Below are 24,994 nucleotides of genomic sequence, written 5' to 3' on the forward strand. Positions count from 1 at the left end.
TTGCGCTAACACTGCCGGTCCTGACCGCCTTCCCTACCGCGCGGTCATCGACTGCTGTCCGCCACCACTAGTGAGCCTGGCTTGGCATTGGAGCATCACATCAGAGCTGCCCGCGAGCCTCTCCTCCTGTTCTTTGAAGACCCCAGCGTCGAGAATCGTCCCCCTTTATTTTTCTGCCTCTGCGCACTCAGCGCTTCTTGCGCTCTCTTCCCCGCTCTCTACACCTTCACTGCTCGCTTCTGCGACGCACCCCACGCGCCCGCGCCATTCGCCTCCACGTAATACTACACCACCACTAGAAAGCAGCAGTAATCATGGGTGTCCCCAAGTTCTTCAGATGGATGTCCGAGCGATACCCGGGCATCTCTCAGCTCATTGCCGAGAACCGCATCCCCGAGTTTGACTGTCTCTACGTATGGCTCGGCACACCAATCGCACCCGTTACCGTAACTAACACATCACGCAGCTTGACATGAACGGCATCATTCACAACTGCACTCACAATGACTCCGACGGCCCCACCACCCGCATGACCGAAGACAAGATGTTCATCGCCATCTTCAACTACATCGAGCACCTGTTTGGCAAGATCAAGCCCAAGCAGCTCTTCTTCATGGCCATCGACGGCGTCGCCCCGCGCGCCAAGATGAACCAGCAGCGTGCTCGCCGCTTTCGAACCGCCCTCGACGCTGAAAAGGCTCGAGACAAGGCTATCAAGGAGGGTGTCGAGATGCCCAAGGAGGCTCCCTTCGACAGCAACTGCATCACCCCCGGTACCGAGTTCATGGCGAAGCTCACCCAGCAGTTGAAGTATTTCATCAACAAAAAGGTCTCCGAGGACCTCGACTGGCAGGGCGTGGAAGTCGTCCTGTCCGGCCACGAAGTCCCAGGAGAAGGCGAACACAAGATCATGGAGTACATCCGTCAGGCGAAAGCCCAGCCGGAGTACGATCCCAACCGCCGCCACTGCTTGTACGGTCTCGACGCCGATCTCATCATGTTGGGCCTGCTGAGCCACGACCCTCATTTCTGTCTTTTGCGAGAGGAGGTGACGTTTGGTCGCCAGAGCAAGACAAAATCAAAGGAGCTGGAGCATCAGAACTTCTTCCTGATGCATCTCTGTATTGTACGAGAATACCTGGAATTGGAGTTTCAAGAGCTAGCAGAGCCTGGTGCTCTCGGCTTCCCATTCGACATGGAGCGTGTCATTGACGATTTCATTCTTATGGCTTTCTTCGTTGGTAACGATTTCCTTCCTAATCTTCCTCATCTACACATCAACGAGGGCGCCTTGGCTCTCATGTTCAACGTTTACAAGACGGTTTTGCCAAAGGCCAAAGGATACATCAACGAGGGTGGTGTAATCAACATGGAGCGACTGTCGCTCCTGCTCGACGAGCTTTCAAACATCGAGAACCGCCATTTCGAATCCGAAAATGCGGATGCTGCCTGGTTCAAGGGCAAGCGCCTTGGACGCGAGGACATTATGGAGAAGACTGCGCGACGTGGCACGGTTGTCATGTCCACGCAACAGAAGGAGTTGTTCGCGCAGGTGAAGAGTTGGGTCGGCAATCATTTGCAGAAAGTGGAGCAACCTCCTCTGGATCTACCTGTAGCTCTGAAAGCCGAGGACCGGAAGTTTGTTCAGGAGCTTGCGGACAAGCTCCACCTGCCGTGGAAGACGGTCCAAGACGATGATGGTAACCGCCATCTGCAAATCTCGGCACCACCAAAGTTGGTGGAAAGTGACGACGATGACGAGGACGATGAAGCCACTGCCGAATCCACAAAGGCTATCGTGCGAGTTGTTCAGAAGTACGACCAGGCCAAGATTGTCGACATTTCGCCCGAAGAGGCTGAATCGGCCATGCAAGCAAAGTACGACGAGAAATTCAAGGATTGGAAGAACGAGTACTACAAGAGCAAGTTCGACTGGGATCGCAGCAACGAGGAGGAACTTCGCAAATTGACAGAAAACTACGTGCAGGGGCTGCAGTGGGTTCTCTACTACTACTACCGTGGAGTAGCATCGTGGCCGTGGTACTACGGCTACCACTACTCGCCCATGATCTCCGATGTCAAGCGAGGTTTGAAGGCCGACATCAACTTCAAGCTTGGCCAGCCCTTCAAGCCTTACCAGCAACTCATGGGTGTACTACCTGACCGCAGTAAGTCAATCGTTCCGGAGGCCTACCATCCCCTCATGACGAACGCCGACTCCCCCATCATCGACTTCTACCCACGCGACTTCAATCTCGACATGAATGGGAAGAAGCAAGACTGGGAGGCTGTCGTTAAGATTCCTTTCATCGAGGAGGACAGGCTGCTCAAGGCTATGGCGACGAAAGAGCATCTTCTTACCGAGGACGAGAAGTCTCGCAACTCTTACGGCGTCTCGTTGAAGTTCACTTACTCCAGGGACGTGGAGTTTGTGTACCCATCTTCTTTGCCTGGTATCTTCCCAGACCTACCAAACTGCAAGTGCATCGAGAACATCTTCGATCTGCCCACCATGGACGGTCTGGAGTACTACGTTGGTTTGATGGATGGTGTCAAGCTTGGAGCTTCGGCTTTGGCTGGTTTCCCTAGTCTGAAGGTGCTGCCCTTCCATGGTGCGCTCGATTTTGCGGGCGTCAACGTCTTCTCCCAAGACAGTCGTAACGAGAGCATGGTTGTCACTCTCTTGGATACCGAGCCGAGGGCTTCAGCAGCGTATGCGAAGAATATGCTTGGAAAGCCCGTTCACGTTGGATACCCATTCTTGCATGAAGCAAAGGTGGTCAAGGTTTCTGATGAGCTCTTTGACTACTACCTGCCCGAGGATGGTGTCTCAGCACCTCTTGCGATCGAACATGGGCCCACGGAGATTTCCAATTGGAAGAAGATGACGAACCGTATCCAGGATACTTACGGTAAGCGTCTTGGCATCATGACCGGAGAGGTAGAGGCCCTTGTGCACGTAGAAATGCTCAAGGGTCTCAGGAAGACGGACGAGGGTGCCACAATCAAGGAGTACGGCGCGGTACCAGGACTCCAATCCGAGTACGCTCCCCAAACCGTCGTTGAGGACGTCATCAGCCCGGATCAACGCTTCTTGGAGCAGGCTGCTTTGTCCATCGAGGAAGAGTTCCCAGAGGGTTCTCGTGCGTTCTACCTCGGCGACTATGCGTACGGTCGCCCACTGCAGGTTGTCGGTCACGCAGACCACAAGGCTCAGGTCATAGTTTCTAAGCTCAAAAAGCAGGAGCCAGATTTTGGTCGTCAGATCGTCGTGCAAGCGGAAAGGTCGACACCGTACCTTCCATCTTATGTCGTCGCCAGGCAGCTGAACATGCCCCCTCTGGCTTTGTCGAAGTTGACATCCTCATTTAACGTCAACTCCAGCGGTCTCAAGTTGAACCTTGGTTTGAACTTGAAGTTCGAAGCGAAGAAGTTGAAAGTCCTGGGCTACTCGCGCAAGTCTGCCAACGGATGGGAATATAGCCAGAAGGCCGTCAATCTGCTCGCGCAGTACATGATTAAGTTCCCTGAGTTCTTTGCTGGCATCATCAACAATCCGACAGGAGATGGATGGGAGGATACCGACTTCTACCCTCCCGAGGTCGCCAAGCAGAAAGTCAAGGAGATTGGAGCTTGGTTGAAGGAGGTGCAGACCAAGAGCTTTGAAAAGGTGCCGCTTGATGCAGAGCAGCTTGACTCTGATACCGTCAAGGTTATTGAGCAGGCTGCCGACGCCAACCTTCAACTGCTGCAAGATGTGGAGATGAAGAAGATCGGCAAGGTACCGCGCAACGCCATACTGAAGCCTTCGGATGCCGAGCAGCGTCTTGGTCATCAGGAGTTCACCATTGGTGACCGAGTGATCTACGTTCAGGACTCTGGACGAGTACCGATCGGCGCATCTGGTACGATTATCGGCAAGACCAGAACTGCTCGTGCCGTGTTGCTGGATGTCGTCTTTGACGCGACGTTCATGAGCGGCACGTCTCTGAGTGATCGATGCTCGCCGTTCCGTGGCTCGACTGTACCTTCGACTGCCGTCTTGAACCTCACAGACAAGCAAGTGGTGTCTTACTCCACCGCGGGTGCTGCCGCCGCCGCTGCTGCCAGACGACCGCAGAACCAGTCCTACACGATGCCGCGCATGGGCGCTCCTGGCGGTCCTCAGCTAGTACCAGCAAATGCCCCACCACCGCTCCAAGGCTCCTACCGTGGTGCGTTCGGTGGCGCCAATGGCACCAGGGGAGGCCGTGGTGGTGGTATGGCGCCACGTGTTGGTGCGTCTCCTGCCAACGGAGCCCCCCAGCACCCTCAGACCATGCCTATCCACGGCGGCCCACCACGTGGGGGTCGCGGCGGATTCGCTCCTCGTGGCGGACAGCCCAACGGCCACGCAATTCAGGACCAGAACCAGCAACCCAACGGCAACGGTGCGCCTCGAGGCGGCCGCGGTCGCGGTGGCACTAACTTTGTGCCGCGTGGCCGAGGTGGCCTCAAGCCCGGTCGCGGCGGCTTCACCAGCACAGACAACACCGACCCGACCGAAGGCGTCGTCCAGAACAACCCCAACTTCCGTCCCCAGAACTACTCCAATGTTCCGCCGCCAGCTGGGCTCGACGCACGTGGTGGAAGGGGCCGTGGACGCGGCCGCGGTGGATTCAGAGGACGTGGTGCACCAAGAGGAGGCGCTTCCGCCCCTGCTGCTTCTGCGCCTGCTGCGCAGTAGACGGGATGCGATAGGATGGGACGAAGTGAGGTTAGATAGTACCACGAAAGACTTGGATGAACGAAGCAGAATGGATGAATGAATTTCAAACAAACTCTCTCTTGCTGTGATATCGTCTGCTAACAAATGCCATTCAACTCCCCCACCGTTTTCTAATCGGAATTTACATGCTGCTAGCGAAACCCAACACACCAGTCATCCATCCCTCGTGCGTGCGGAATACATATCAATATCTTTCCATCCACTGACTTACTATCCACTGCTACCCGTCACTGCGAGTACCAAACTAGGATTGCGAGCGTGCACTAGCCTGTTTACTCGCGTAGCGGGGAGGGCTGTGCGAGGGGTGTGTAGGCAGTTTGTTCGTTTGAGGAGGTTAGTACGTGAAGTGGAGTGTCCAGACAGGTAGGTAACTAACTCTCTGAAATGATTTCCATACAGTGTGCATTATCATCTCCAAATTTATTTATTTTCCTTTTTTAAACTATTTTATTTGCATCTTGTACAATGTAGGCGTCGGTGACTAGCTACGGCATACGACATACACTGACCCGTGAAGCACGGGGAGCACTGCCTGGAATCTAGCTCGGAGATGGTCACGTGACCAAGGAGAAGAGGGGGTTGTATCAGAGGAAAGGAGAGAAGAAGATTCTGTCCTTTGTGTTTTGAATTACTTTCTATTATTTTCTACTTTGCGGGGTTGAAGTGTGGGTGTTTAGTAATCCTGTCTACACTGATTTTGAAAATGTATTCTAAATATACACATCTCGACGAGCTGGAAGGTGGGAGTGAGTTGCTTGTTGGTTGTGTGTATCATCTGCTGCTTTGGACGATGGCCGTGGTACTATCAATGCACTTGTAGTGAATTGCGAGGCTGTACGAGCTGCTTCACAGGCTAATTATTTGGTCGACTAGGTGGGAGAGGGGATTGTGAGGGAGGATTGAGTTAATAGAAATATGGTAGGGGGATTGTGCATTGTTGCCGATATCGAGTGATTGATGTGGAAGGATAGAGGGAGCGTTGAGAGCTGGAGGTAGCTAACGCAGCGAGCGCAATTCGGGAAGATGTATCTGTCGGTGCGTGGATCAACTGGGCATGTTGAGACTTCTGATGTTACTGTTTTGTGGGCCGGCGACTGAGCTGTGTTTATACAGGTTTTGCTCATCTGTAGTGTGTCGGGTGCGAAAGAGCCGGACATGAGGAGCATATAGAGAATGGCATTGTAACCAAGGTACTCGTCTCGAATCTGGGTATCTTACGCAACGTTCCTTCCTCATTCTCTCTTTAACACATCGATCACCCACTCCAGCCCCTTCCTGCCCTCGCTGAGCCGGTAAGGCGCTGTCAGCACAAAGCAGTGCATCTGCTTCTCCCAGTGCAGCCACTCGCCCTTGATGCCGTATTCGGAGCATCGGTCACGGAAACGCACGCCGTCCGGGCTGAGCACGTCGTAGCCGGCAGTGACGCCGTGCACTTTGATACCGCTGCGCGCGAGCAGTGAGAAGTCGGCGTTGATGGGCGAGACGATGCGGTCTGCGGGATCTATGTCGTCGGCTGTCCAGGCTTTTGCTGTTGCTCTGATAATTTCGGGAGAGAGCAGGGGGTCGAGGGGCCGCAACTTCTCAATGTCCGGGTTTGTGCGCGTCATGTCGGTGGAAGGGCTGATGGTCATTACGGAGATGGGGGTAGGTGTCCGTGACATCTCCGGGGCTTCGGCTTCTTGTCGCAATGTCTCCATGACTAGGCAGAGAACGATGTTGGCGCCGGATGAGTCGCCCATGAATGTCACGCGCTCGCCTGCGTGGTCTGCCACCTGCATTATCTCGCGGTAAAGCCTCAGACACCAGGGGAACGAACTCGATGCGGTGTTGTTGGGCGCGAGTGGGACCGAGATCATCGACACGATGGTGTTTGGCAACACTTGGGCGAGCTTAGCGCAAATCCACCAATGCTGCTCCGATGGTACCATCTGCCAGCTTCCTCCGGCGATGTAGTAGATATGCTTTGAAGGTGTCTTCGTTGGTTGCTTGGGAGGCACGATATCATATATGTGTATATCACAAACGGTACGATGTGAATAGCTGCAAGGTTTCAGCTTGGATACGGGAGGCTTTAGCCTGATTGACTCATCCTCATGTTTTGGATTGCTGGCATTGAGTTGTTTGCGAAAGAGGCGCACGAGACGTATCAGCATGCTCATAAGCACTGTGCGGTCGTTGCGCTCCGTAATTCGGATAGATGGGCCATCGTTGGCAGCGTGACATGTTTCGGCCATGAACTGTGCGACCATATAGAAGACTCGAGTGAAAGGTAGAAAACACGGTAAAACGTGAGTCTAGGGATGGGAAGATGCTAATATGCAGGGAAGAAGGAATCGTAGATTCGTTCAGATCGATCAGCCATCGACGCGTTCATTGATGACGTCAAAGGCGCGCTTATGAATCGCGGCAGTCTGCGTGCGATCTGTATATTGAGAAGACCAAGTACGACCCGACTCCATCACGAAATGTGCTTAAATTTGGAGAATGCAAACGAGTGCAGAGAACACCTACGGTGCTGTTGAGATCTTGTTAATGGGGTCCAGTTGCGATGTTGATTTGCCGCTACCTAGTATTTACGCCACCAAATGCCAAGTGCTCGGCAGCTTCCCTGATTGCTCAGCCTCTTCTGTCCAACACCAAATGACTGGGAGTTTCCTGCCTGTGCTCTTGGACTTCAGCGCCGTGCGATTGTTTCGATGCAACATTCTTCCAACAATCTCACACTGCTTGTTGCTGGTGACGGATCCATCACTCGACTGTCAGCTACCTTCATCGAGCTTATCGTTCTCACAGAGATGACGTTACGCAAGAGCAAATGCTAAGACTAGAAATTCATGCAAGTGCGGAGCTCTTGGCTGTCTCCGACTTGTGGCCGGCATGAGCGGAGCTTGCCTAGAAGCCAACATTCCGCTCCGCCAGCCTTGTCCGCCGGCACCACTTCCGGCTTGAGGCTCTTGTCGTCTTGGTATCCTGTGTCGAGGCCTTTCTCTGGGCAAAATCTAGCCAGTTCGGTCGTCGGTGCCAACTGTTATTGTCTCGGCGCACGTATGCTCACAGCACGCTGTAACGCCAGTGAATCGAACATGGTGATAAAGGGGATTCATGAGCCACATGTGGCATCACCTTTGGACTGATCCACAGCTTCGCCCATACTCCACCTTCAATGGCTCAGCGACAGTCCCTGACTGACGACGAAATTAATAGATTCATCCATGATTTGGATCACGATGACAACGGCAGGATCGATTACTGGGAGTTAGAGCGGAAACTGGACGAGGTCCACAAGGAGATCGCACCAAAAGCACAATTACATCACCTTCACCATGCATCACGAAACGAGGCCCGGCATGAGTTCCTTCGGAGCGTCATCGGAACTCGCGAGGACAACATTGACGACTCAAAGTTCGCAGAAAGTGTGAGAAAGTGGGATATTCCTTCGCTGGAGCAAGATCGCAAAGAAGCAAAGAAGGAAGATGACTATTGGAAACAGATGTCGATCTACAGACGAGCGCGCGCCTATTGGGCCGTCAAAGGACCTGAAATTGCGTTTCTGGGTCTCGTCGCAGCCTTCATGACTGCGTTTGGCGTGTGGCAGCTCGTCAAATACACCACGTACGATGAGTACACCCCAGCATTTGGTTGGGGCGTGGTCCTATCAAAGACATGCGCGGGTGTGCTCTACCCTACATTCTTCTTCCTCATACTATCCATGTCGCGGTGGCTGTCGACCTTCCTTCGACGCTTCTACTTCATCTCCCGTTTCATCAACTGGGATCTCTCACAATCATTCCACATTAAGATGTCTATTGTTGCCCTGTTCTTTGCAACGTTACATGCTATCGGCCATCTTTCTGGATCATTCGTATTCGGAAGCATGGCTCATCGACAAGATAGTGTTGCTGTCGTACTCGGTGCTGATGCGGTCCCACGTTCCTACATCGACTATGTAAAGACTTTACCCGGGTGGACGGGTCTTACGGCTATCAGTTGCTTCTACCTTTTGACCGCAATGAGCATGCCTCAAGTGCGCAAGTGGAGCTACGAAGTCTTCCAGCTTGGCCATCTTCTCATCTTCCCTATCATTGGTCTCATGATTGCGCACGGTACTGCCGGTCTCCTGCAGTGGCCCATGTTCGGCTACTGGCTCGCGGTTCCTACACTGTTTGTCATCTTCGAACGCACCTGGCGGGTTGTCCTAGGCTTCCGCCCCATCGACGCTGAGCTCGAGTTGTTGGACGACGAGACCACGGTTATTAGTGCTCACGTTCCTCACAAGAGGCCCTGGGACTACAAAGCTGGGCAGTATGTCTTTGTCCAGGTGCCGCAGCTCTCTCGCTGGCAATGGCATCCGTTCACTGTTTCAACTTGCGTCAATAACCGGATGCAAGTGCACATCAAAGCGGACGGTGACTGGACAAATGAGCTACGGGATATCGCCAAGAAAGCTGGCAAGAAGCAGTCGATCAAGATTGGTCTCGACGGCCCTTTCGGCGCTCCTGCGCAACGATTCCATGACTACGACTATAGTATGGTCTTTGGGTAAGCATTATTAGAGAACATATAGTTGGTACACACTAACGCAATATAGAGCTGGTATCGGCGTCACACCCTTCTCGGGTGTCTTGACCGATCTTCAATATCACGAGCTTCAGCGTGTGGCGACGAACGAAAATTCTACCGAATCCGGCTACGAAAGCGGCAAGGGCCCTTCGCCTTACGAAGACCATCGACGTGTTGACTTCCACTGGATGGTTCGCGATAAGAACAACTTACTCTGGTTCTCTGATCTCCTGAATGAGGTTACTCGTGCCAATGAACTCGACCGTTCGCACCTTGACATCCGCATCCGTACCTACGTCACCCAGAAGCGAAAGCAAATCTCTGAACACGTATTCAGATGGCTACTCGAAAAGCACAGGACCGACGAGCACCCACAATCCCCGATTACTGGACTCTGCAATCCCACAAACTTCGGTCGTCCGGACATCCCCTTGATTATGGAAGAGCATTACACAGATATGTGCAAGGTTTTGGGCAAGAGGCTACAGGAGAAGGACTCAAAGAAGAAAGATGAAGTCAACGTTGGCGTGTTCTTCTGCGGACCACCTGTCATCGGTCAGCAGATTGCGGATCAGTGTTCACAGATGAATGCAAAAGCACGGAATGAAGGGAGGAAGATCGAATACCGATTCATGATTGAAGTCTTTGGTTGATTTTATGGCGATGTTTTATTAGATCTCTCCAGCAATACCCGAGCGATTGATATCACGCTTGTAACATACAACTTACCTTACGTTATACGAGCTTTGCAAAAGGGCATTACAGACGCCTAGTAATACTGTTTTGTCAATAAACCATACGCGTGAAATTACTTATCCCGACGCCGTATCTAACACCTTACAATGTTACAACCGCGAGGCTACTATCAGCTCCTTCTAGCCACAATAAGGCTCGTACACAAAATCTCCTACGGCAAGTTTCTCGGTCTTCAGTAGATCTTTTCTTCTCGTTCAATGCCATAAAAGATACCGGAACAACCCACCTGAGATTGTAAGGAGAGGTGGTATTGAGATGTGAGGTAGAGAGGCGATGAGACTGATAGGTAATGTAGGAGGAGAGGGAGGAGCAGAAGGGTAGACGGGCCACCTATTTTTGATGAGACTGCCTACCAGGCAGCACGAGGTCAAGTGGACATGAGAAGGAAAGGCTAAACCTGGCCTGACGGAAGGTTCATGCAACGGTCTACCTACTATGTAGAGTCTCCGGATCGTCCGGAGATTGGTTGTTGTACCCCGCAGATAGTGAGCGGCGTTTCGAATGGTCCATGCAGTCAGCCAAGTCAACAATCGCTTGCTTCTAAATTTAAGTAGAGAGACTTAATTTGCTTAGCTTGGTTATTTGCAAGTAAGTTCGGTAAGTTGATCAAGCTGACTTGCTCGTTGCCGACCCTGCAAGCAGCAGTGTTTCCTCCCGATCACACACCTGATCCTTAGGCAAGGACAACGACGGGTCTGTAATAGTAGGAATCGAGTAGTTCTAGGTGCATCGAAACTTCTACGGCCCACCTTGAATGTCGCAATCGTCTACCTAACCAACGTCATCAGTTCTCGAGTTTTCGCCCTCACAAACTCTTCAGATCCAACACGAACCTGCACGTCAGGTGCAAATAGAAGTCGTACAAGTACCAACGTGCAGCACAAGCCGTAGCTACCCGCTTTGATATCCGTACCTGCCTGTTGCGTAACCAGAGTCAGTTGCGCGCATCCGTGTCTACCCTACCCCGCACTTCGTTTAAACTTGACCCTGAACGCCCATCGTTTAGGCCTGCCCTCAAGCTATCACGCCATCGCCGCCAGTCCACAATCGCACATCATGGTTCAGGTATGTCTACTTTGGACTTACACATATTACCAGAACTGGTCGCCTATTTAACGCAAATCGCGCTAAGAGGTGTCACTAGCTCGAGTATTCTGTCGAAAAGCCGCTCAATCGGGAGCCGGAGCTCGATAAGCTTGTCTCGAGGTACGAGTCTTCGAGACCACTTCAAAACATCCCAGTGTTGTATGTGTGGCTGACGTATTTTGTAGTTTCCTCACAGTAGAAGGGGGCTATGACCGTAATCATGGACCTATCCCGCACCTCGACGTGAATACTCACCAGGTCTGTGTCTACGGCTTGGTGGAGAAGGAGCTCTCACTTCATGTTAAAGACCTGCAATCACTCCCTCAACACAGCGTGATATGCGCACTACAATGTGCCGGCAACAGACGTCACACCATGCGCACGAAGTTGAAGGAAGTGTCGGGCATTGATTGGTTCGATGGCGCAGTGATGAACTGCAAATGGACTGGACCACTACTCAAAGACGTCCTCAACAAAGCTGGCGTGAAAGTGGAGAAAGAGAAGTGGAGCGATGCACATGTTGCATTCTCGTGCTTCCAAACACCAACCCAGGACGACGAGTACTACGGCGCCAGTATACCCTTGTCACGAGCCATGGATGCCAATAGTTCGATCATAGTCGCCTTGCAGATGAACGACAAGCCCCTCACGCCGAATCACGGCGCACCGGTCAGAATTGTCACACCGGGTATCGCTGGTGCGAGGAGTGTCAAGTGGCTGGACCGCATCACTGTGCAGATGAGCGAAAGCAGTAGCTACTACCAGCAGCATGACTACAAAATCCTACCACCGGAGGCCGACTGCAAGGAGAAGGCTGAAGAATGGTGGGGCAAAGTCGGAGCACTGCAAGATATGCCGATCAACAGTGTCATTGGCGTGCCGAAAGCAGGGTCGACCGTTCAGCGAGATGAGGACGGAGCAATAGAGGTCAAAGGCTACGCTCTGCCAAGTGGATCTGACGGGCCAATCACCAAGGTCGAGGTCAGCGTTGATGGCGGAAGGACGTGGGTGGGCGCAGAGCTGGACCAAAGCCACGAAGACAAAGACGCAGAATTGAAGTGGGCTTGGACTCTGTGGAAGGTGAGAGTCAAGGTTGAGAAAGGCAAGGACGTTGTCATCTACAGCAAAGCAACAGATGGGAGCGGGAACACGCAACAGAAGAGTGTTGAGTGGAACTTTCGAGGCGTGGGATACAATGCATGGGGGGAGGTGTCTGGCATCGAAGTCGTTTGAAGCCGTGCTTAATAGTCTGTTGCATGCTTTTCAGTTCCCAGGTTGCGGAGCATTGCATGTCCTGTTGTCTAACGGCACACGCTCTGTAGACTGTTCTTCTACCCTTAACGCCACTGATGCTATGCTCATAATTCATGAGTGTTCCCGAATAGATCACCTCGCCTTTCTTCCTCTTCAGACGTAGCAGCCTACCCTCACAAACCCAGGCTCTTCTTGACATTCTGCCTTACAACCTTCTCATACTCCTCCCTCTTCTGCCTCCACATCTTCGCCGCATCTATGTTCGCCGGACTCTCGTCATTTGGTTCAGCCAGCATGCTCATCACGCTGATCAATATCTTTTCCACGCTTTGTATGGGCGACCACCGCTCGGACGCTTGCTCGTACTGGTGTGGGTCGTCACCGGGGGGGTGCAGAATCGATATGCAGACTTCGCCATTCGTATATACTATGTGCCTGGGTCAGTCATCGTGCCATGTATATCAAGTCCAGAGCGTATTGCCGTCCAGCACGCATACAATGGTGCTCTAGAGAAGACGACGTACCGTTGGGATGCCACATGTCTGTCAAGAACTTCATCTTTGGCGGCGCGAGAGGGTAGTCTTTGGGGAACTTCAACTCGGCGGGGAACACGCCGCCTTCGAATGGTGTGCCTTCGGGCCCTTGGATTAATGCCTCCCAAAGGAACATGTCATCTTCAGTTACGGGCCCGGCTGTAATGCCTTCCGGTGGGTCAGACGATAGCGCTTTGTATTCTTTGAAAAGGCGTTTTGCAGCTGGGTTGGCCATGGTGTGTTGGAGTCCTGGAAGTGCGGTTTCAGATGCAGTGTGGTACGTAGGTGGTGGTGGGGGATAAGGCGGACGGGGTTGGTAATATGGAGCGCAGATTTCGTTCGATCTGTAGCGTGCTCTTGTGAGTACGAGGGTTTCGAAATGTGTCCAGATTATCGTTCAGTGAGTCGTGTGACTGGGGCTCAAGTTGGTGAAAGACTGCATGCTCGAGTCGCCGGCTTTCGGTCACCGCTAGCGCCAGCGCACGGATCTCAAATGACATGATGTATTCGCACGCGCTTTCGACGCGTTTGGTTATTGCATGTTCTAATCTATCGCCAAAAAATGACCAGCACCAAACGAAGATCGCGATTCATCAACTAACAGCTCATACCAGCCCGTTGTTCAGACACTGTCCTCGTCTAGCTCGTTGTGCAACTGCCGCTGCATCCTGAATTTACTGGATCCTTCAAAGTCCGTCACAGCTGAAAGATTTATGACCGAATCATCCCTGAAGAACGGCCGTGTCTCTCTTACGGGCGTGTTGCTCGTTGCAAGTAATTTGGTCGCCGCTCGAAGTGCGGTTTCGTTAATCAACCGCGAAATGCTCGCGACAACTTCAACAGTATCTTCGACTGTTGCATCGCGCTCGTAGTAACCAATATTGTCGATGATACATACAACTGTCACATCTTCAGCGATCTGATGCATCAACCAAGAAAACAGCCGTAGTAGAGCGGCAATATCTCCTTGTTGTACGCTCTCCAAGTGTACGTGGCGTTGGACGGAATTAGTGTTGAACGGTTGCCGACAGAGGAGCTGAGCAATAAAACTTCTGAGAAGCACAGTTCCGCCGTAATTGGTGTCTTCGTCATCGTGCAGGCCACAGAAGAAGACAAGCGGACAAAGGCTTTGCCTCTGTCTGAGTGCCTGGAACACTGTTGAACAGAAGGCCGACGAAGCTGTTACTCCGCCTACAGCTCTGCAACTATCTTGCAAAAGCAGAGTATCCGAGTGGGGATTTACGATCCAACGTTTGAAGCGGTTCATATTGACGACCTGCTCGAATCGACCGTGGTCGACTGAGGATATGCTCTCTCGTTTGAGCTCAACGGTTTCAATATCGACGGTCTCGATTTCTGATACGTCCATAAGTTTCCAAAGAATCTCTGGAGATATCGGAGGCGTAAAGCTGTGCGATACGCCCATGGTGGATACTAACACCGGCGTTACGGCTCGTTGCACTTTTTGCTCCAGCAGCTCCTGCCTCCTTCTCAGTTCAGTATTCTCTTTCCTTGCTTTGTCGGCTTCGTCGAGTAAGTGGAAGATGTTGTTCAACATCACCACACCACTCTCTTGACTTTCCTTCACTTGTACAACCATATTCTCAATGTTGGAAACGCTGGTGTAAGTTGTTCTTGTCTCCTCCAGCAACACTTTCCCTACTTTGTCTACCCTTGCATCGTCCTGGCGTGAGCGGAACATATGAGAGTTTTTTCCCTGATGTGATAGCTTTTCGCTCATGATTTTGATGTTCTGAAGGCCCTGAAGAATCTTCTCTTGATATTCGTCGCCTTGAAACAAGGCTGAACTCATTTTTCTCACAATGCCTTTCTTGTAAAAGCCAATGACTTTTTCCACGGTGTCTAACATAGTAGCTACCAGCCCAATTCCAGCATCCCTGACGTTAGTATCTTTTGGGAACATGCTGAAGACAAAGTCAATCTCGGTAAAGGTCTCCTCAAGGCCGTCAAATCCAACCAAGATCTCTTTTCGCACATTCGCTGCGTTTCGAATAGCCTGGGTTGTTGTTAGTAGTGCAATCATAATGAGAGGAGGCAGCCTCTTACCTCCAAAAGGCTCTGCACGACATTCACAACGGGGGAGGTCACTTCCACGTTGGGGACCCACTTCCACCCCTGTACAGCGAGCTGGCTATTGTCGGCGACTACACGTCGCGATTTTCTTATCCATCCTCTCACACCAGTCGCTTGAATGTAGGCATCCTGGGCAGTTTGGAGACAGATTTGTACTTCGCCCCAGCTGTTTGCATCCCTAATCTTAATTTTGGAGTCTTTGAGCTCTTTTGGCTCAGCACTTTGCTTTACGAAAGCTACCATCGCAGATTCAAATATGTCGTTCCAGAATGGCATGGCGTCGATGTTCGACTGAATAGCCGTCCCAGAGGGCGCGCAAGTCTGCATCTTGTCCTGTATAGGAGCGCAGACGTAGCTCCTGGAACTTACATCAAATTGTGCTGAAGGTCCCTGGAATGCTTGATGGTATCGTGGAAGACGGTTCTTAATGAAGTCGACCGCAATCGGGCGACGAAGAAGAGAGGCGTCAACAGAGCCAGAATCCCTCGCTTTGTGCTTCTCTGGTTCCATCAGTTGCCAGTATCCGGCTTTCGAAAGGTAGAGCCTATGGCTGCACTTTTGAGACCGTATATCCGCACACCGAGCCGGCTGGCCTCGCTTACTATATGTCAACTATCAATCTAGTTATACTGCATGCATCAGCTCAAGGCATCTGCCAGCACACCATGCATACAACCCAGCATATTGGACAAGGTTGCGCTGCAGTGTAGTGGTTGGGTAGGCTGCAATTCTATTCGACCCGTACACTGCACTGCGGTCAGCTTTAGCGCCCGGCTGTGCATGGCTTTCTCAGGACGGTATTATTGGTCGTGTGGATAGCATCCCTGCTTCTACTCCTGCGCGCTGATACGGACCAAATTCGAGGGGAAAACAGTATAAGACTAGTGCGACGATGCAGCTTTGCTTGTGCTCAGCAGGCTTATCTGTCTAAAGCTCCCAAACACAGCCACCTTCAGCGCAAAAATGAGCGGGACGCACCCCAAAGTGTCTGTTCAGACGGAGAGTGCGCAACAAGTGGATGCAGATGGGACTGAAAATACCGAACAACACCCCTCGGACCCGGGCGTAGCGGACGGTCTTAACGAGCAAGACCCTTCAAATGTCGACTTGTCTGCGGTACTTCGCGAAGTGGAAGAGTTACGCCAGAAAGTTGCTGAACTGGAGGATGCGACCGTCGAACACGCTAAAATCCTTGAAGAGAGTACAGATGGGGAGATATCCGACTCTGACTTCGAATTCGAGTCTGACGGTCGGTGCGAGCCGCCGTTCTCGGGGAACCCGTGGAAGAAGTGGAAACTCCGTCGTAATGTTGCAAAGGGCATTGTCCGCAAAGTTGACCACATGCAACGAAGGCGTAAACGAAAGAAAAACGAGGTCGAGGCCTCCGATGGCGAAAGCGAGGATTCTGCTGCTCTGACCGTGCCAAAAAGGACGCCTCTTATCAGCCGATTGCACTGGAATGAATTTTCGATCCTGGGGCCCATTGCTACCTCTAACCGGGCTGTATTGGAAGTACTTGTTGGAATATCTGGTGTTGAGTTTCCAGCCCCCAAAGCGCAGTTGTCCAAAATCACAGTCACGAACTCTGCTTCGTTGCCGATCTTTGTCAGACCAGAGGCCCTACCAGAGCGCATTCGCATCAACTCCAATCTCCTGCTCATGATCCTTGGACAAGTGCATGCTTCAGGATTTTCATTCGAGGGTGTGTGCCCTGTTGTCATGGTCAGGCCTTTCAAATTGATTTTTTATCATCGGCACGGTATTCAGAAACAGTATCAGCATTTGGTCGACACGCACATGTCGAAGTCACCAGATAAAGATGTGCCTCGACAAAACATTATAGGGCTGACTTCACCGACACCGCCAATCACTGATAGTGCCATGGACGCTACGTTAGATAGTCAAAGTACCGCAGGCTCAGATACGATCAGCCCAGATAAGGTACAGGATAAGGAAGGTACAAGGTCCAGTACAGTCTTCAGGCTCCCAGGAGATGCCCTAGGGTCCAAACTCGCACTGGAACACATGCGACCCTTGATAGAGTTTCTTGACCACTATCTATTACCGCGTCTATCATTCCTCGAAAGCGCAGAGTGTAAGAAGGTGACGTTTCCGGATCTCTGGCTTTTATTTGAGCCCGGTGGTGAAGTCATTGATTCCGATGGTGATCAGGCATATCGTATCCACAAAGTCACCACTGCAAAACACAGAGCCGTTCCTTCCTGGAGTGGAATTGATGCATGGACACCTGCGCCACCGCCAAGAAGAGGAGGCCATGAGAGCGTGGAAATCTCAGACATCGTGCGTCCGTCACAGAATCAACGTGAAGGAGATGACAAACCGATCAAGCTACACTGCGTTTATATTGACTCAGATGGTTTCAGCATAGGTCCCGTCACTATGGTTTTCGAAATCAGAGCATTTGCGGGCGAAAAACTGGTTACCGACCTGCCAGTGTATCCCTTGCGGTTCCGCACAACCCCACTCCAGAAGGATGCCAGAGGAGTCTCTGCAACAGCCAGAGATCATATCAAAGTACGTGAGGAGCTGATCGAAAGAGGTAAAAAGTTTGTTCAAGTAGGCTTGACCCGTCATGTGTATTACGCTGGCCCCACTTTTGACCGCGAGATGGTTGATGGACAAGTGGTCCTCGACAACTATCAGATGTTTGGCATTGACAAGGTCAAACAAGCTCCTATACTGGACAGATGGGTAGACATCTCAGAGCCTGCGGTGGAGTCAGAATCGGTGGCATGTTTCGGACTTTGCTGCCGTTTCGATATAGTCTGGAGTGAACAAGACATCGACAAGAGGCGCGAAAATGACTTTTTGCGGACTCTTCTCCCTCCAGAACGCGAGGGACAGCCTTCATTGGCCACCTTGGAACGCCCGGTTGCCGATCTCAACAATAAGCGAGACACGACGGCGCTCACCGACGATGAGTATTTGATCATGTCCAACCGAGTCTACGGTTTCGTGTTACGAACTAGACAATGGGCCGAGTTAGACCTCAGACATGTCACCGAGGTGAATTACAGGCGGGACCGGCCTGAGACCACCTTAGCGCCCGGCGACAAAACAGCTACACACACTGCTTTCGACGACTTGGTACTTCCTCCAGGCCACAGAGATGTTATACTTTCCTTGGTGGCACAACATTTCCGAGACGAAGAGCACCATGAAGTCGACATCTTCAGAGGTAAAGGTAAAGGGCTCATCCTACTCCTACATGGAGCTCCAGGTGTTGGGAAGACCAGCACAGCTGAAGGTGTCGCTGAGGCTTTTCGCAAACCTCTGCTCCAAATAACGTGTGGTAAGTCCTCCAGATATACTTTACGACTTTCAATCCGCTAACAATCAGCGCAGGCGATCTTGGCTCCACAGCAAAAGAAGTGGAAATAGCCTTGGAACGAAACTTTGCACTGGCCAGTCGATGGGACTGTGTGCTTCTTCTCGATGAAGCAGACGTCTTCTTAGCTTCCAGATCTCGCGCTGTCAGTGGTGCAGATTTTAACAGAAATGCTCTGGTCGCTGGTAAGAACCCTGAAGTACAATCTGGGAAGGTCGCTAACCGTCCACAGTCTTCTTGCGGGTACTCGAGTACTACACTGGTATCCTCTTCTTGACAACCAATCGGATAGGTGATTTTGATGAAGCTTTCGCCTCGCGGATACACGTGAGTCTCGAGTATCCACCGCTAGATCGGATGTCAACCGAAAAGATCTTGGCGCTCAACATTCGTTTGATCAAAGACCGTTTCAAGAAGAACGAACGTACTCTCAAAATTGATGAGCTGAACATTGGATTCAGATTTTTGGAGTACTGGCAGACGTACGAGAAAGCTAGACTGAATGGCAGGCAGATCCGGAATGCTTGCCAAACAGCTCTCGCCCTTGCAGAGTTCGAGGCGCAAGGTGGCAGCCACGAAGCAGTCCTTGCACCCAACGCTACCGTCAGCCTCCAGTCAAAGCATTTCGACACTGTGTTGAAAGCTTATCGTGACTTCAACAAATACCTGAAAGACATATACGGGACTTCCTCTGAGGAGCACGCTGGGGAGCTTGGTCTGAGAGCACGGGACAAAACACCAAAGAAGGTGAACACCGGTCGCTCTCCTGCACCAGACAGGAGCCCATCTGCAGGTGGCTTTCCTGGAGCTCACCTCTACCACCAACCCCATCCGACACAGAGCCATCTAGCTCAATCACATCCTCCCCAGATGTACCAAGCATTGCCTCAGCAGCAGAGCTACCTATTTCCAGTTTCGGGGCAGCAAAACTTTTCGGTACCGGTGCAAGACCCACACGCCTCCTTAGCAAATTACCAAAGCACAGCCCTTCGCAGTGACGATACGTCATTGCCAGGATTCGACCATGGGACACGTCAGTCCGAACCTGACGCAGGTGCCGGCCATGACCCTCAGTACCAGATGCAATCGTTCGGCTTGAGTCATGGACAGCCATATTTCCAGCCAATCCCAGGCAATCCACGACAATAGGTGCTCTACGTCTATTCGTTTTTCATAGATATCATGTTGATCGATCACAGAGTTCCACTGGCAAAAGCGATATCCACATATCACGTAGCTCTAGAGTAGAGACATGCTAGACGGAATTTTGAGCATGCTCGTCATTTCTTAGTATCAATGTGCTTTCAAGCTTTCGGTACTTCGTCAGCCCAGGGGATACTCGACTGCGCGCCCGCTTTCTGGACTGTCATGGAAGCAGCACGATTAGCGTGCGCAATCGCTGCATCGAGATCAAAGTCAGAGCCTCGCGAGATCGATTTGGAATGAGCCACAGCGACAGTGTAAGCACCAGCAAATGTGTCACCAGCTGCCGTTGTATCAACAACCTTGACTTTGCGTGCTGGGACTATTCGGCCGTTCTTGGATTCGGCTTGTTGCTTAGCGGTCTGGTAGAATACGCCCTGGTAGAATCGTTAGTGGGCGAGTCAACATTTACCTGAGCCTGAACTTACTTCGCCGCCAAGAGTGATGATGACATTCTTCACGCCGCGTGAGATGAAGACAGCAGCGACCTCGTCCCATGACGTTGGGCTCTCGATACCAGAGAGGATTGCAGCCTCAGTTTCGTTGACGATCAGGTGACCGAGTCCCTCGTACGCTTCTGCTGGTAGGGTGATGGCCGGGGCAGGGTTGATGATTGTTTCAACACCCTTCTTGCGGGCTGCCTTCATGTTGTGTAGTACCTAGAGTTGCTCAGTCAGGCAAATATTATCTGCGCAGTGTGTTGTTACGTACAACATCCATGGGAAGCTCAAGTTGGAACAAAGCAACACTCGCGTCTTCATCCACAAGGTCCTTGGCTTCTACATCGTAGTTCGCACCAGGGCAGAACATAATCCTGTTCTCACCAGTGCCAGTCTCTACCACGATGACAGCAACTCCCGTCTTCTTTCCCTTCAGAATCTTGACCCCGTCTGTCTTCAATCCGTCCTTCTGCAGGCTCTTCAAGAAACCCTCATGAAACTCGTCATTGCCGACAGCGCCAACCATGCGGACCTCGACATCAGATGCCTTGCCCTCAGAAGCTTGTTGCTGCGTCCGAGACAGACGAGCACACGCGACAGCCTGATTAGCGCCTTTTCCTCCATAACCGATGTCGAACGATTCCGAGGTCAATGTCTCTCCCGCCACCGGCACGCGAGAGGTGCGAGTGACAAGATCGACGTTGAGCGATCCGATGACCGAAATGACTGCTTTCGAACTCATTTTGATATTGTGGGGAAGGATGGCGGAGGTGGGATGAAGCCTTCAAATTGGGGTTGGCACTAGGCCCAAAACGATGGCGCATCCGACAGCTCGGGTAATCGCGCGTCAACCTCATAATAACCGTGCATGGATGAGCGCGACGACAGACTGGTATGTTAAATGCTCAGAGAAGACGCTCGTTACCAAAAAGAAAATGACATCTATGAGACTGACAGGCTGATAACACATGACATCGATCAGGTTGATTACCGCCCAGTAAGATGTTCAAATTCATCCATGGCTAACCGGAAACACCACAACCACGTCCTCCACCGCAGTGCACAACAACTTTAGCCTTTGGCAAGTGCACTCGTCATATCTGATCCGCTCACTTCTTCACCTCAACGACACTCGTTTGGTAGTTCGCTCCAGCACTCCCTGGCCCACCCTTCACGCCAACAGCGACCTGGATCTCGAATCCCCATCGCTTCGCGCGTTCTTCGGCCAGATTCGCGGCTTCTTGCTCCAGCTCAGATGCTGCTGTTGCTAGCCTGACACCGACTGCGGTCAACTCGTTGCCCAGTTTTGCGAGCTCGGCTGCGAGAGCGAGGAGGTTGTCGGGTGTTGTCATGACACCTGACAGTAGATTTAAGCAACGACGAATCGAATCAGAGCGGGCTCAAGGTGTGGTGTTGCTTGAGAGGTGAGTGTAACGATGATCTCGAAAAAGCTCACAGTCGTGTAGGCGGGTCAGTCAATCCCGGCTCGAGGGGAGAAGTAGGTACTTGGCTCTGCGTGATACGAAAAATTCGATTCGATGAGCATTGTAAATAGGTTGCACGCATGGAGTGTAAGTTTCTGTCCTGTTGAATTCTGTTTTCTGACAACGCATCGTCAAACGTGGAGGGTGAAGTCGACAAACACAGGTTCATAAACTCGACAAGATTGCAAAATGCTAGCCAGTCCTGCTTCACACACGCTGATTGTCGTTTGAGATCTTTCCATTCGCCACATGAAATGTGGCAATCCGGCTGGTTGGGTCCACCTACCTGGACGAGTGAAGATGCTTCATATTTTCGCAAGTAGATTCCCGCATTACAATCGCAGTGTTTGTTTTGGAGGCCAGCCTGGTATCAAGACCTCAATTGATGTCTATTCTTTGGAGTACGCAACGACAGAGACACGAAAAATCTGCACAAAAGCCCACAAGCTCTACGAGACATCCGCACAAGCCACACGGCAAAATACAAGCAACAGATCTGCTGACACTGCCATGCCCACACCAACACCCGTGGATCCTCAGGAACCATCGAGCATCGAGAAGAAACCGCCACTGTCGAAGCCCTCGCAGCTTGCAAAGTCAGGAACCAATTCCACAACAACGACAACCACAAAAAAGAAAAGCCCAGCGCCCTACACCACAACCTCAAAAGCAACATGGCACTCACACCCCGTACCAGAAACAACGCCCGCCCGCCCATCCCCAAATCAATCCCAGCACATCACTCCCTCCCCCTCCGCTCCACTCCTCCACCCTCCCCACCAAACCCCCCAATCTCCTCATCATCTCTACCCATGCTCTCGATCCGGCGTCGTACTTCCGCGGCTCTCAATTGAATATCATCCCGCACCTTCTCCCTAGCACTAGCGTCACGCACCGGGTCGAGGCGCTGTGAAGGGGTGTGGACATGGACAGATGCCATGCCGTGCAGGGTGATGGGGTGCATGTAGCCGCGGATTGGGAGGTGCGTTTGGGGGAAGCTCATTTTGGGGGATGAGTGTGGAGCCGTGGTGGGGAGGGAAGAGGAGGGGTTGTATGGGGTTGGGAAACGCGGTGCTGTGAAGGGTGTGTGTGTGTGTGTGTGTGTGTGTGTGTGTGTGTGTGTGTGTGTGTGTGTGTGTGTGTGTGTGTGTGTGTGTGTGATTGTGTGATTGTGTGTCTCGCGACCGAGAAAAATTCACTGGTAGTGTGTTTTGAGTATCGAGCAGCGCTCCTGTCTGGGGTGACGCGATATCGAGTGGAAGTCGTGTGACTGGTGTGTTGATCGTATTTTGATTTCCAGGGAAGGAGTCAAGCGTTTGAGTCCTCTGCTAGCTTCCTCAGCTCGCTCAGCACGGCTTCCCTGTCCCATTCCTCCTTGAGGCCCTGGAGTAGCACATCCTGCTCGCTCTTCGGAGCCATGCCCGCCGTCTCCGGCACCCTCCTATCCAAGTTCGTCGGGAACGGATACCCCTCCGCGACGCTCCCCAAAAACGCCCTGACCTCGGCACTCAATCCCTCGTTTTGATATCGATCCTGTAAATCATCCCACGTCCTCTGCACCAACGGCAGCGTATCGATCATCTCCATCGGCTTGCCAAACGCACTCGAGATCTGCAGCAAGTTGGCCGAGCGCTGGATATCCGCCGACGTGTTGGCGCCGGCAGCGTGGAAGAGCGCCGGGTTGAAGAACAGTCCATCGCCCTTGTCAAGCGCGACACTGACGTATTTTTCCAAGAAGAAGTCCTGGAACGCCTTCAGTCGATACGCCATGTACCCTGCCTCGAACCTCTGGCTGAAGGGCAGCAGGCGCGTCGGGCCGGATTCTAGCGGCATGTCGCTGTGTGCTACCGCACCTTGGAGGGTCAGGAACTGGCTGGCGATTTGCAGCGCCTTGGGGAACTTCTCGCACGACGCTGCACTTTGAAAGCCGATGTGGTAGTCGCGGTGGCTGATCTGCGCTGAGCCGCCGGGTCGGACGATGTTGACCTGCGCCGTGAGTCTGTGGTGGGGACCTAGCCAGGCTGAGCAGATGAGCGGTAGCCAAGGGTTGGAGTAGTACTCGACAAAGGATGAAGGGTCGGCGAGGCAGTGTTTGGAGAAGGAGTTCCAGATGCGTGAGTTTGAGCCCGAGGTTGCGAAATGGTCGCCTTTCTTGCCCGATCGCTGCGCCTCTTGTTCGATGATTGTCGAGTAGACATTATTCACCTTGTCGATCAGGCCGAGGTTGGTGAACAGGTGTTTTGTCGCGAAGACACCCGGGCCGTGCAGGAGGATGTGGTACCATTCATCTTGCAGAGCGGAGAGCTGTTCTACAGACAGGGAAGCGTAGTCAGGAAGCTTGTAGATCGGAATGCTGTTGATGGTGTCACTCGCAAGTGGATAGTTGATCGTAACGGACTCCGTCGTCAGTTTCTTGAATTCTTCCAATGATGGCGGCTTGCTGGTCCTGAAGATTCGAGACTCAATCTGGGGAGCAGGTGTGTGGCCATTGTTCGCACCGTTTGGCACGAAGGTTCCATTTGTCGAGATCTCCATAACGTCGTACAAGAAGTGCGACGTGCTGCCACGATCCCGTCGTGTCTTATTTCGATTGTTTCCTTTAACATCGAATATCGCAACTCAAAAGGCAATTCCGACCGCTGAGATGATCGGGCGTTCTAACCAATTCCAGCACCAAAATGGAACACAACACCCAAGTTTAGAGTGCTAGCAGAACACTAGCACTGCTTCCCCGCAAGTTCGGTCAATTGCTGAGTAAGTGCATACGCACCACTGGCAAGTGCGAGCTTGTTTAGACGTCATGTCCAGTCGGAGGGCTTCTCGCAGTCAGAGTGGGGTCGGGTCGCCCGGCTTCTGCGGGGTCTTGGCTCATAAAGCCGGACTCTACCGCCAACAGCATTGTCGCGACACGACTTCTCGGCATTCGAGATCTGGAAGCCTCCCAAGCCGTTAGCAAGATAGCCATGGCTTCACTGCGGTATAAGGTGATGCCAGGCAGAGCTCTCAGAGTCAGTTCATCCAGACCAAAGAGAAATAAAAGGCGGATGTTGTTTGGGGTTCGGAAAAGATTGTATGAGTCTGTTTCCGCACACATCAATTGACACAAAGACTTCTTGATGGGTAATTCGAAAAGGATAAGTGTTGTTCATGAATCCGGCCTTGCTCAGGTGGTCAACTACGTGTCCTAGATCTTTCATGGCCACGAAATTCTTCAAAGGGATGAAGAGAATAGTCTCTTTGTATTCTGCTGGAACAAGCTGAGGAGGTGAATGAACGTTGGTGAGATTCAGGTGATATTCACTGTAATGTCTTAAAAGTGCATCGCGACGGTCGAACATCCTGGAACAGCTTTCAACCTTGCAGGAATATCGAGTAAGAACCTCATGATGTTGCTGTTTCTTGTGTGCGACCGTCGTCCCTATTGGAACAACAACGAAACTTTCATCTGCGAGATCAAAAGCCTTCAC

At 52.1% G+C, this 24,994-nt stretch overlaps 10 protein-coding genes across 10 annotated transcripts, besides 2 other annotated features; 4 read left to right on the forward strand and 6 right to left on the reverse strand.

Moving 5' to 3' along the window:
- Positions 1-314: 314 nt before the first annotated feature.
- EKO05_0009875 (exonuclease II Exo2) lies at positions 315-4,726 on the forward strand (the record flags this gene model as incomplete). The annotated part of the gene is made up of 2 exons (XM_038942787.1): positions 315-413; positions 467-4,726. The coding sequence occupies 2 exons, from the start codon at positions 315-317 to the stop codon at positions 4,724-4,726; spliced, it is 4,359 nt and encodes a 1,452-aa protein (XP_038794434.1).
- Positions 4,727-6,000: 1,274 nt separating this feature from the next.
- On the reverse strand, positions 6,001-7,017 carry EKO05_0009876 (uncharacterized protein; the record flags this gene model as incomplete). The annotated part of the gene is made up of 1 exon (XM_038946953.1): positions 6,001-7,017. The coding sequence occupies one exon, from the start codon at positions 7,015-7,017 to the stop codon at positions 6,001-6,003; it is 1,017 nt and encodes a 338-aa protein (XP_038794435.1).
- A 914-nt stretch (positions 7,018-7,931) lies between these two features.
- Positions 7,932-9,981, forward strand: EKO05_0009877 (NAD(P)H oxidase (H(2)O(2)-forming); the record flags this gene model as incomplete). Its single annotated transcript, XM_038942903.1, has 2 exons — positions 7,932-9,307; positions 9,357-9,981. 2 exons carry the CDS (start codon positions 7,932-7,934, stop codon positions 9,979-9,981), a joined length of 2,001 nt encoding a protein of 666 aa, XP_038794436.1.
- A 1,564-nt stretch (positions 9,982-11,545) lies between these two features.
- EKO05_0009878 (Sulfite oxidase) lies at positions 11,546-12,403 on the forward strand (the record flags this gene model as incomplete). The annotated part of the gene is made up of 1 exon (XM_038942799.2): positions 11,546-12,403. One exon carries the CDS (start codon positions 11,546-11,548, stop codon positions 12,401-12,403), a length of 858 nt encoding a protein of 285 aa, XP_038794437.2.
- Positions 12,404-12,597: 194 nt separating this feature from the next.
- EKO05_0009879 (E2 ubiquitin-conjugating enzyme) lies at positions 12,598-13,192 on the reverse strand (the record flags this gene model as incomplete). Its single annotated transcript, XM_038942867.1, has 2 exons — positions 12,598-12,851; positions 12,949-13,192. 2 exons carry the CDS (start codon positions 13,190-13,192, stop codon positions 12,598-12,600), a joined length of 498 nt encoding a protein of 165 aa, XP_038794438.1.
- A 387-nt stretch (positions 13,193-13,579) lies between these two features.
- Positions 13,580-15,378, reverse strand: EKO05_0009880 (uncharacterized protein; the record flags this gene model as incomplete). Its single annotated transcript, XM_038942951.2, has 2 exons — positions 13,580-14,974; positions 15,025-15,378. The coding sequence occupies 2 exons, from the start codon at positions 15,376-15,378 to the stop codon at positions 13,580-13,582; spliced, it is 1,749 nt and encodes a 582-aa protein (XP_038794439.2).
- A 636-nt stretch (positions 15,379-16,014) lies between these two features.
- Positions 16,015-19,549, forward strand: EKO05_0009881 (uncharacterized protein; the record flags this gene model as incomplete). Its single annotated transcript, XM_038942770.1, has 3 exons — positions 16,015-18,364; positions 18,418-18,585; positions 18,633-19,549. 3 exons carry the CDS (start codon positions 16,015-16,017, stop codon positions 19,547-19,549), a joined length of 3,435 nt encoding a protein of 1,144 aa, XP_038794440.1.
- A 155-nt stretch (positions 19,550-19,704) lies between these two features.
- EKO05_0009882 (Ribokinase) lies at positions 19,705-20,785 on the reverse strand (the record flags this gene model as incomplete). Its single annotated transcript, XM_038942994.1, has 3 exons — positions 19,705-19,980; positions 20,032-20,262; positions 20,315-20,785. 3 exons carry the CDS (start codon positions 20,783-20,785, stop codon positions 19,705-19,707), a joined length of 978 nt encoding a protein of 325 aa, XP_038794441.1.
- A 367-nt stretch (positions 20,786-21,152) lies between these two features.
- On the reverse strand, positions 21,153-21,395 carry EKO05_0009883 (uncharacterized protein; the record flags this gene model as incomplete). The annotated part of the gene is made up of 1 exon (XM_038946954.1): positions 21,153-21,395. One exon carries the CDS (start codon positions 21,393-21,395, stop codon positions 21,153-21,155), a length of 243 nt encoding a protein of 80 aa, XP_038794442.1.
- Positions 21,396-22,269: 874 nt separating this feature from the next.
- Positions 22,270-22,326: a tandem repeat.
- A 284-nt stretch (positions 22,327-22,610) lies between these two features.
- Positions 22,611-22,704: a tandem repeat.
- A 131-nt stretch (positions 22,705-22,835) lies between these two features.
- On the reverse strand, positions 22,836-24,062 carry EKO05_0009884 (uncharacterized protein; the record flags this gene model as incomplete). The annotated part of the gene is made up of 1 exon (XM_038946956.1): positions 22,836-24,062. One exon carries the CDS (start codon positions 24,060-24,062, stop codon positions 22,836-22,838), a length of 1,227 nt encoding a protein of 408 aa, XP_038794444.1.
- Between the last annotated feature and the right edge of the window lie 932 nt (positions 24,063-24,994).

This window comes from Ascochyta rabiei, chromosome 18 (genome assembly GCF_004011695.2).
Source record: "Ascochyta rabiei chromosome 18, complete sequence".
Lineage (NCBI taxonomy): Eukaryota > Fungi > Ascomycota > Dothideomycetes > Pleosporales > Didymellaceae > Ascochyta > Ascochyta rabiei.